Source organism: Rhododendron vialii, chromosome 13a (genome assembly GCF_030253575.1).
Source record: "Rhododendron vialii isolate Sample 1 chromosome 13a, ASM3025357v1".
Classification (NCBI taxonomy): domain Eukaryota; kingdom Viridiplantae; phylum Streptophyta; class Magnoliopsida; order Ericales; family Ericaceae; genus Rhododendron; species Rhododendron vialii.
This window is the reverse complement of record NC_080569.1, coordinates 22,484,210-22,494,321: the sequence shown is the minus strand read 5'-3', so window position 1 is coordinate 22,494,321 and position 10,112 is coordinate 22,484,210. Positions and strand designations below refer to the sequence as shown.

Genomic DNA, 10,112 nt, shown 5'->3' with positions numbered 1-10,112 from the left:
GATTTTGCCCCCGCTACGGTGCTCAAGGTTTGCATTGGACGACTGTCTCCCAGCACTACTTGATCTGGCGCCCGACCCCTGCCCAGATTAATGTGAAACTGTTGCTAGCTATTAGTGTATGTTCTTGGCATTCACTCAATTTCAAAAACGTCCTATGTTACTGAAGGGACCATAAATAGACGGCAATTAATGGGCATATTACTCGTCCAGAGAGAGAGAGAGAGAGAGAGAGAGAGATGTACTTATTCAAATCTCACATTAGATGTTGAGTTTCAATGCTGTTTCTGGGTCTTCTGTTTTGTTGTTCTTTTAACAGAACATCTCATGTAACTTCTTCGTCATTTATTCCTCTGCTCTTACATTGACTGATGAAACAAGAGGAAGAGAAGAGCAAAATGTCAATGAAGAGTAGAGGAATAGCAGGAGACTGGCATTCAAGAACTCTTGTATCTAGAAATTGGCTCGTTTTGCTTTGCCTCGGCAGCTTTTGTGCTGGAATCCTCTTCAGTGACAGGTACTAATTATTTACATGGGTAGTTTTCTTTTTTGAGACTCCTCTTAAGAATAGAAGCTCCTATTTGCACTTCTATAGATGTTGGGATAGTATAAATCTGCATGTGTCATGCTTCGAGCTAGGCCTGTCAATGGACCGGATCCGATCCGGATCCGATCCGAAAAATCCGATCCGGATCCGATCCGAAAAATCCGATCCGGATCCGGATCCGAATCCGATAACATCGATCCGATAATCCGATAATCCGGATCCGGTAATTCAATACGGATTCGGGTCGGATCCGGATCGGATCGGATTAAATCCGTTATCAATCCGAATCCGAACTTTATTTTTTTTTAAAATTTTAATTTTTTTTTAAAAAATAGTAAAATTTTTATTTTGAAAAAAAAAATGTTTAAGAAGTTGTATTTTTATTTTTATTTTTTATTTTAAATTTTTTAAATTTTTTTTCTGAAAATAATTTTTTTTTGAAAAAAAAAATTGTATTTTTTTGAAAAAAATATTTTTTTTTGGCTAAAATTTTTGAAGTAAAAAAAGTTTCCGGATCGGATTCGGATTTTCGGATCGGATCCGGATTTTTCGGATTCGGATCCGGATTCTCACTATCGGATTTGAGTCTTATCGGATCCGGATCGGATTGTGTCTTATCGGATTCGGATCCGGATCCGGATCTGTCGGATCCGGATCGGATCCGGCCCATTGACAGGCCTACTTCGAGCCTGACCGACTCTTCCCTACCGTACAGCTGGTCCTAAGCCTAGATGAATTAGAAGGTTTGTGCGTTAGGTAATTGATAGCAAGCACATAAAAACAAAAACAAAAAAATCCGTATAATTCTTATGACATGAATCTGATTATGAATACGACTCTATCATGGAACAGACTCTTGAGTCTTGACAATGCTAAATGACACATGTAGCCAACCCCAATACTTGAGCTTTGGTTTGGTTTATTGACTTATTGTTATCCAGATAGTATGTTACTCCCTTTCGTCCTACAAAGGGTCCCCATTCTCACTGTTCATATCTCTTAACAAATTGTCTATATTTTGTAATTCATATTACTTTTTGTGATCATAAAAAACTTGTTAATTTTGAAATATACTATAATTATCACTATTCGGGCATGGAAAATGTTGACGATATTCATGCTAGGATCACATTATTGATCGAGAGTATTTTGGTATCAGGATGTGGATGGTGCCTGAAACAAAGGTTTTCACTGTGAGAACCGAAGTCAAAGAAGAAAGAAGGCAATTCGTAACCGAGCCTTGTAACCCAAAACTTGTGAGTAAATCTTGCATTTACTTTTGTGTTTTTGATGCATTTGGAGACTAGGGGGGAAATGGCTTCATCAGTCACCACCAGGGTATTTAATTTCAATGAAATGGCCATTTTTCCTAAATTGGTGATAATGATTTCATTTGTGATATACAGTGTGACATATTTGAACCCTTGCATTCCAGTTTAATTCCAGGTTGAAGCAACCACTAATTTAAGGTTTGGATTCGTACTTTAAACTAACTTTTGTTTTTCCTTGGTTTTCATCAGAAGCTTGTAACCAGTGAATCCAACAAAATTGCACATGAAGGTTTAGAATTCGGTCGTTCCAACCGGTAAGCAATCCTGATACTTATTAAATTTGATTTCTTGTTTTTCATTTATCTGTGCGTGTAGATCTGTAATCCAAACCCTGTTCTTGTGGGATGCAGACCTCTAGATAATGCTGACATAAATCGTCACCGGGAACGGGCAGCTGTAAAACCAGGGAACACAACTCCACTGGCAGAGTCAAGGAAAAATTATTTGATGGTTATAGGAATTAATACAGGTTTTAGAAGCCAGAAGCGAAGGGAATCCGTGCGGGACACCTGGATGCCCCAAGGCGTGTTAACTGATCTAGATAGCTCTATTTCAGTCTTTGATGATTTTGGTGTTTCTGATTCATGACTAATCGATTGGTTCTCCGATGAACAACTAATTATTAGGTGAGAAAAGAAAGAAGCTAGAGGAAGAGAAGGGTATCATCATACGCTTCATTATTGGTCGAAGGTATAGCTAAGCTAAGTGCATACGTATCTTGTCGTTGGGATAAAAATCATTGCTTATTTATTTGACATAGGAATTCTGCAAATGAATAAATTCAGTTAACTGTTTTCTGTACTAGTCCAACTCCTGGTGATATTCTTGATAAAGCTGTCGAAGAAGAGGAAAGAAAACATGGAGACTTCTTGCGGCTGGTGACGTTTCGTTTCTTTTTTCTTTATTTCTGAATTAGCACTTCTTTCTTATTGACTCGCGATTGATTAGTTTGTTTATAACCGGTGGGCAGGACCATGTCGAAGGCTACAATGAATTGTCAGCCAAAACAAAGATATATTTTTCTACTGCTGTTTCGTTTTGGGAGGCAGATTTCTATGTCAAACTCGACGATGATGTTCATGTAAACATAGGTAAACGATATCCAAACCTCAATGCGTAGTAGGTTAACTCGAGAAGTCCTTAGTCTGATTCAATGTTTGAGCCAAATATTGGGATCGAAACCATGATTTTGCTCAAGTCAGAAACGTATGCAAAGAAAAAATGGGAGAGAATGAAGATTTTTAGCATATCAAAGAAGTACCAACAAAAAAAAAAAAAAAAACCACTGTCACCACGGACATGTGGATCATATAGAGATTAAGCCTTTAAAATTACATTGAATCAAAGATCTAAAGTGTTTTCAAACTGAACCTATTCAAGACCTGCCTTTGTTTGGAGCTGATGGAATTAGTACTCGTGCATCCTCTCTCATTGCCAGTACGACTGATCAAAATGCTCGGGCCACAATCCCTTAGATCTTGTGAGGGAAGGCGTTCCTTTAGATTATTTCATCTTTCCATTGAATGTAGATTTCATTCATTGATTCGTCAAGTCACTTTACATGGTGGCATGATCTTCATGGATTGAATAAGCGTTGAGCAAACACTGTTAACTACAAGATTAGGCGGTCTACCATGAAAGACCCGGAACTCACCTGTGCCAACTTGTGAAGTGGGAACCACGTCCACCCTATCCATCTTATGGTTCACATAGAGCACATGTGGAACATCGTCTTTCGCCAAATATTCAAAATAAACTTGTCTTTTTATCAGAGGCCAGAGGAACCATATGCTTATTGAGATTTTATCTTGTTATATATTTAACTGGTTGAGTAAATAAATTTTTAGCTTACTGCAGGTGCACTTGCAAGTATTTTGGTCAGTCACCATAACAAACCTCGGGTTTATATCGGTTGCATGAAGGCTGACCCCGTAATTTATCAGAAGTAAGCACTGGTTTTTTTTTTGGTGACAGATTTTCAGCTTAACGAATACCGTGTTTAAAGCATTGTTCTTGTTAAACAGAGGACTGAGGTATCATGAACCAGAATCATGGAAATTTGGGGAGAGAGGAACCAACTATTTTCGTCACGCTTCAGGACAAATATACGCCATTTCAAAAGAGCTGGCTACTTATATATCTAAGAACCAGTAAGTTCGACTTTTCTTTCCAGATGGATTCAAATAGTCTTCACTAATTATATGCGAAAACAAACGCTAGAAAATTTGGTTTCGGAACCACTAAGTTTTTGTATGGCATACCATGCTAAAAAGAAAAGGCACAAGTAATTGTGTATTTCAATAAGGCATATTTGCGAACCGTAAGTAGTACGATGAATACTCCTCTTTTTCACTGCCTTCATTGGTAGTGTGCCGCTACACGTACTCGAGCTTTGTCCTTCGCTTCCCTACCGCCAAGAAAGAGCTCTCAGTCGCTTCGATGTGAGAAAAGAGCCATAGGAGGTCTTCTCTTTGTAGCATAGAGGTCTTACTGACTTTTTTGGCATCGAATCGCCTCTTTACCTCGGACATGTATTAATCTATCACAAGCATGCATCTGGTCTTATTAATTGTTTGAAATGGTCTCTCCGACAAGAAAATAAGATTGCGGATATACCTCTTTCATGGATCCCAATCTCCTACGTGCTGCTTGCTTTTTTCTTCCTAGTGCTGCTCCTTCGCTGCCTTCATGGTTCGCCGAAATTATTTTGCCTCTGTTGTGTCAGGAAGCTGCTGCACAAGTACGCAAATGAAGATGTTTCATTAGGAGCTTGGTTTATCGGATTAGAGGTGGAGCATGTTGATGAGAAGAGACTATGTTGTGGTTCCACTAATGGTAATCTCACAACTTCATCTCAAGTTCTATTTTTAATTTAAGGTTCGGCTTAGTAAGAGAAGACTTCTCGGACAAAGAATGCCCAAACAAACCATAATATGATTTCTCAAAACGGCCTTGTTCTAAGCCCAAAAATCGTGATCTGGCCCATTCATTTCCTAGGCACACTAGGACCCCAAGTTTACGAGGTACATCTCTACTACTTCTAATCTATGTTCCGCTCTAGTCTCACAAGCAACCCAAACTATAGCTAAAAACATCTCTATTTTTCGCTGAACCTAAACATAAAATCCCTACATTTGAAATCCACACGTACCCAAACAGAGTCTTACTCTTATCAGAAAATGATTGCTGATTTAGTGAACCTAAAAGAAGTTTCACAATGTCGTTGGCCAGCGGCTGGATCCCACAAGCTTAGCATTGCCATCCAAGAAGAATTAAGGAACGTATGAGAAAATAAAAACAGAGAAATGAATTATACATACTAATAAGTACAGTACCAACTTTCTGCTGATGCTTTGTTGTACATATATGATAAATTGCAGAATGCCAATTCAAGGCTCTGATAGGCACTGCTTGTGCTGCTACATACGATTGGAGTTGCAGCGGGCTTTGCCGGTCTAGTGAGAGGATGAGGGGAGTTCATTACCGGTGTGCCGAGAACGAAACTGCTCTATGGACTGCAATCTACTGAACTATGTGTAACAACTAAAACCAGATTAAAACCAGTTCGTGAAAGTTGGAAAGAAAATATACAAGGGGCCTCAATTTGGGGCTTCTTTTTTCTATTTTACTACTTGATGTGGGGGGAGCAACTGTTAATTTAACATTCTTTAAATGGTACTTGGAGGGATATGTGTTTAAGTTTCTCCTCCATGGCTGTTTAGCAGCACAATAAGTTGTTGCGTTTAGGGGTAACTTTTGCCTTGTTTAACCTTTTATCCTTTTGCTTAGCATAGGTTGACACAAAAACCTGAAGTCAGTTTTCTCCTAAGCAATGGGTTTCCTTTTTTGTCTTTTAACATTTAGGAGTATAATTTAGCGATTAGACTCGCATGTTAATATATTGGAACACGAAACGTAAATAGATTGCACTCATAAAAGTCAAGTACAAAGCACAAGTGCAAAGGACTCTAACGATCCGAAGATACAAGAAAAACAACCCAAAAAAAAAAAACCGAAACCAACCAACAACAGAAGTAAAAAACCAACAAGTCCACCCCAGGTTTGGTAATATGTTAATTCTCTGATGTTCAAAATAAGTTACTGTATTTCACGGTGTGCAAATTGCTGTGAAATTTTTAAGGTAGTCCGATTATGTAGCTATTAATCGTTAAATTGGTTGAAGACTAATGTAAATCGATCATCTAGCGCGCTGTCAATATTGAACCAACATGTATCTTTTACGTGAGAGATCTAATCAATGAACCCAAAATAAATACTATTCATATCAACAAAATCAATGGCAAAGTCTGGATTTTGGCCGATGAGGGCCGAGTCCTCCAACTTAATAGATATAGTTTTATCTAAATGTTTGCTTATGATACCGTAGGGTCTTTGCTTTCCAATACATTATATTTGTATATTGAAATTATTATAGCTTAATGCATTGAAGGGGTATGAATAATTTTGTTCTATTTTTTAGGCTAAGACAAAACTAACATACTTATTTTTTTATTTATGAAAAAAATTGCAAAATGAGAATATAAAACAACCTGTTTTTATTAAATCAAACCAAATATGGAGATTATAAGTTATTACGCTAATAATATATAACAATCAAAACTCAAAATTAAATATCAAATTATAGGAGTTTTTTTTTTAAAAATTTGCGGTAGACCGAGGCCTTGGCCCCACCATTGAACAAAATAGACCCTCAAAATAGGCCAATCTAAGCTTGTGGTCGGCAACGGTGTTGTGTGTTTGCTCACAACACCATCTCCAGGTTAATACACTTAATTCAATTAATGTTCAAGACTAGTGCTCCACCTCTTAATCAAAGAAAATTACAAGCTAGCTAACTTACTGCACAACTTATTTTTTGTAATCGCGTGGAAAAAAGAATAACGAAATTGTAAAAGTCATTTATAATAAGAGAATAAAAAAAAAGTATGATATGAAGACATTTTACAAAGGGGTTGCTTTTCAAATTTCATAATATGTTTGTAATATATATTAACATATTTGATTATTCAGTAACACAAAAATATGATCATTATTTTATTTACAAAAACAAAAGTAAAAGGTAAAATTTAAGAAATAGTCTCATTAGTTTGCATAAAATCTTAATTTTAAATTGACCATGTGGAAGTAGAAATTGTCTGTTCCAATCACGCTGTTGGCAAGAGGGACGAAACCGAGATTGAATGTATGAGGTCAAAATTGAAAACGGTATTACTAGAGGGGTGAAATTGAAATTTCATGCAAAGTAAATGGAATATTTCTAAAACTGCAGCTAGGGTTACAAACGAACCAAGCTGCTCGCAGGCAGCTCGTGGTTTAACTCGTTAAGGCTCCGCTCGACTCGTTTAGTTATCGGACCAAGCTTGAACTGAGTTTTGGGCTCGTTTACTAAATGAGTTAAGCAGTGCCGGCCCCGACATTTGGGTTGCCTTAGCCCAGCCTCATGCTTTGTTGCCCACTTACCATTAAATTATACAAAAAAATACGAGTACAAAAAAAATTTCAAAATTACATTATTTTTTAGCTCTAATAACATCAAAAAAAAAAAAATCAACATCAAAATGTAAATCCCGTTTATAGTACTTTATGATTAGCACGATCCAAATTAAAGAAAACGACTTCTCCTAGCATTTTTTTAAGGAAATTTCTTGATTGAGTCATTGTATTTTACTTATCCAGGAATTCAAGGCCCGTTCCGCTAACTTTTATTTGTTTGTTTTTTGGGGCTTTTTGGTTGATGGAGTATGTGTTTGAAAAACATAAGAAGTTAAAAAAGTCGCAAATGCTCAAAAATACTCTTAGTAGAATTGCGCCTCATTTTCAATTGATAACATAGCTAATCTCTTTAATTTCTTTTGCGAAATGGTAGTTCGAAGATAAAAATAAAAACCGTGTTAGCTTGCTCGATTTTTTTTAACTATGACCATTTTTCACCAAATGTAAGAACATATATCACTTATAGATTATTATTGGGAGGAAAACAAAAAGAGGTAGAATAAAAATTGTAGATTGGAGGCAAACAAAAGACGTAGAAGACGAACAAAGAAGGAGAGCTCCCGGGAATTAAACCAGCAGGCACCTCTTATGCTTTGACAATATGCCCGTGAGACCACTGCACCAAGAAAAGGGTTGTTGCATTATGGGAAACTTTCATAAATTTATATATAACTTAGATTTTTTTTTTTTTTTTTTGGGTTGCCTCAGTCGGTTGGTTGCCTAAGACCGAGGGCTTGTGGGACTTACGCCGGGGCCGGCCCTGGAGTCAAGCTCGACACTTAAAAGCTCGGCTCGGCTTGTAAAAGCTCGACTTGTTTGTATAGACTCAACTCATTTAAAGGGGCTCATCAAATAAATTAGCCAAGCTCGGCCCGTTTACAAACGAGCCAAACTTGAACACTATCAAGCTCGACTTAGCTCGTTTACACCTCTAACTACAGACAAAAAATGAGGGTGCGAGCGTTTCCACTAAACTAAATGGAGTGAAGCACAAGTTTTCTCAAATATCTAGGCAGATTATTTTCTTCACATACATCAACTAAAATACTATTTTACGGAAATAACTTGACTATATTAACATTAGTCTGTAGTTCATTTAGTTTGGTGAAAACGCAACCTAAATGGACGAATGCCTCCTCTGATATAAAGAAGCACACAAGCTCTAGTCACTTTGCATGATTGTCTTATTGGCAAATCCCCAATTAAGGAAAATGGTAAATATTAAGCCGGAGGGCCTTTATATTTAACCAAAGTTATGTGCAAAGAAATCCGATGATTCTCTACCCATAAACCCTAACCATATCTATTGGAAAATGTTTAAGGTTCATGAATTAGATCCATGAAAGTCTCCATGAGCTGTCCATTTATCTTTCAGGGAGACTTTCATGGATTCAATTCATTGACTATTAGACTGTATCAAGCTCTTGTGTATTTCCTACAAACATTCACCTAGTGACTTTTTTATTTTTTTTGTAATTCGGAAATTTCACCTATTGACTATTGCTTCTTCTGTACAGAGAGAGAAAAAGGAAAACAAGAAGTTGTCCATGATAAAAAAAAAATTTCTTGGCAAATGAAATATTTTTATATTACTCGAAGGGGATACATCGAGGGAAGACTCCAATCTCACAGAGCTTTGATACACCAAAAGATACACCAATACATACGCATGCATCCAACAGATAGTTGAATGGCACACCAAAAAAAACTACCTTACAATCTCAGTTTTCAGATACTATCTAAAAAAATCTTGAACTCCTCCACGGTGTAGATCTTGATATCAAACTTTGCCTTATCGCGACCCGAGTTTTAACTACCTCTCCCACTTCCCAAGCTTGTTTTGTTGAGTTGTTGAAAATGTAGTCATTCTTTACCAACCATAGGAACCATAACGTTGCATATATTGAAACAAGCCTCCCAAATGTGTTTGTCCATGATAAACTGAGTGATCGTCAGGGGAATGAAGCTTTGAGAGTGTGAGCCTAAGTGGTTGAATAGAAACTCATCAAAATGGATTTGGGGGTTTTTTGTTGCTTATAAGGGCAGCTTTGAACTTTTTTCTTTTTATTGTCGGAATCAGCACCAACTTGTTTGACACAACTTCTGCTTCTGCTTATAGGACCAAAACAACATAAACAAGCTGGAAAAAAATTTTAACTCCGAAAATATCTATTTTGATGCTTTCTGCTTATAGGATGGTGAAGATCAATGTCGATGTCGTTGTATACCTAAGAAGTCCAATACAAGTGGAACGGGTGCTATTGCGAGAGGAGAGAATGGTGAAGTTCTGGGTATCTCTTTGAACAGTTACACGGGAGTGACCTCTCCCAGCGTCGCAGAAGCTATGGCTATTCGAGATGGGATGCAACTGGGAATTGCCTTGAAGCTACCACGAGTGATTATTGAATCTGATTCGGAGTCGGTTATATGAAATTGTCTCGCATCTACATAACCACCCTTTGATGTTAGTGTTTTGGTTCATGATTGCATTTTGCTTAAACAAGCATTTACGTTTTGTGAGTTTAATTCAGTTAAACGTGAATGTAATCGGGTTGTACATAATTGTGCTAAAAAAACCCTTTCTGGTGGTTTGTCCGACATGTGGACAACCATTCTGCCCCCATGAGGTTCATTGCTCTATGATGTATATAGGCTTTTGCCTACAGATGAATAGCACTTCTCCCTTTTGCCAATAAAAAAATTCAGCTTTCTTGATAATCAGT

At 37.2% G+C, this 10,112-nt stretch overlaps 1 protein-coding gene across 1 annotated transcript; it reads left to right on the top strand.

Annotated features, from left to right (window-relative positions):
• The first annotated feature begins 214 nt into the window (after positions 1-214).
• Positions 215-5,579, top strand: LOC131315286 (probable beta-1,3-galactosyltransferase 2). Its single transcript, XM_058344440.1, has 11 exons — positions 215-514; positions 1,704-1,800; positions 2,065-2,129; positions 2,226-2,398; positions 2,502-2,565; positions 2,681-2,753; positions 2,846-2,966; positions 3,733-3,820; positions 3,900-4,025; positions 4,601-4,710; positions 5,256-5,579. Exons 1-11 carry the CDS (start codon positions 369-371, stop codon positions 5,402-5,404), a joined length of 1,212 nt encoding a protein of 403 aa, XP_058200423.1. The 5' UTR covers positions 215-368; the 3' UTR covers positions 5,405-5,579.
• Positions 5,580-10,112: the final 4,533 nt, after the last annotated feature.

Excerpts from the sequence above, each read along its gene's own strand:
- LOC131315286 (XM_058344440.1), top strand. The coding sequence starts at position 369 with ATGAAACAAGAGGAAGAGAAGAGCAAAATGTCAATGAAGAGTAGAGGA. Across the intron at positions 2,130-2,225 it reads GAATTCGGTCGTTCCAACCG|ACCTCTAGATAATGCTGACA; the intron begins GTAAGCAATCCT and ends TGTGGGATGCAG. Across the intron at positions 2,566-2,680 it reads CGCTTCATTATTGGTCGAAG|TCCAACTCCTGGTGATATTC; the intron begins GTATAGCTAAGC and ends TTTCTGTACTAG.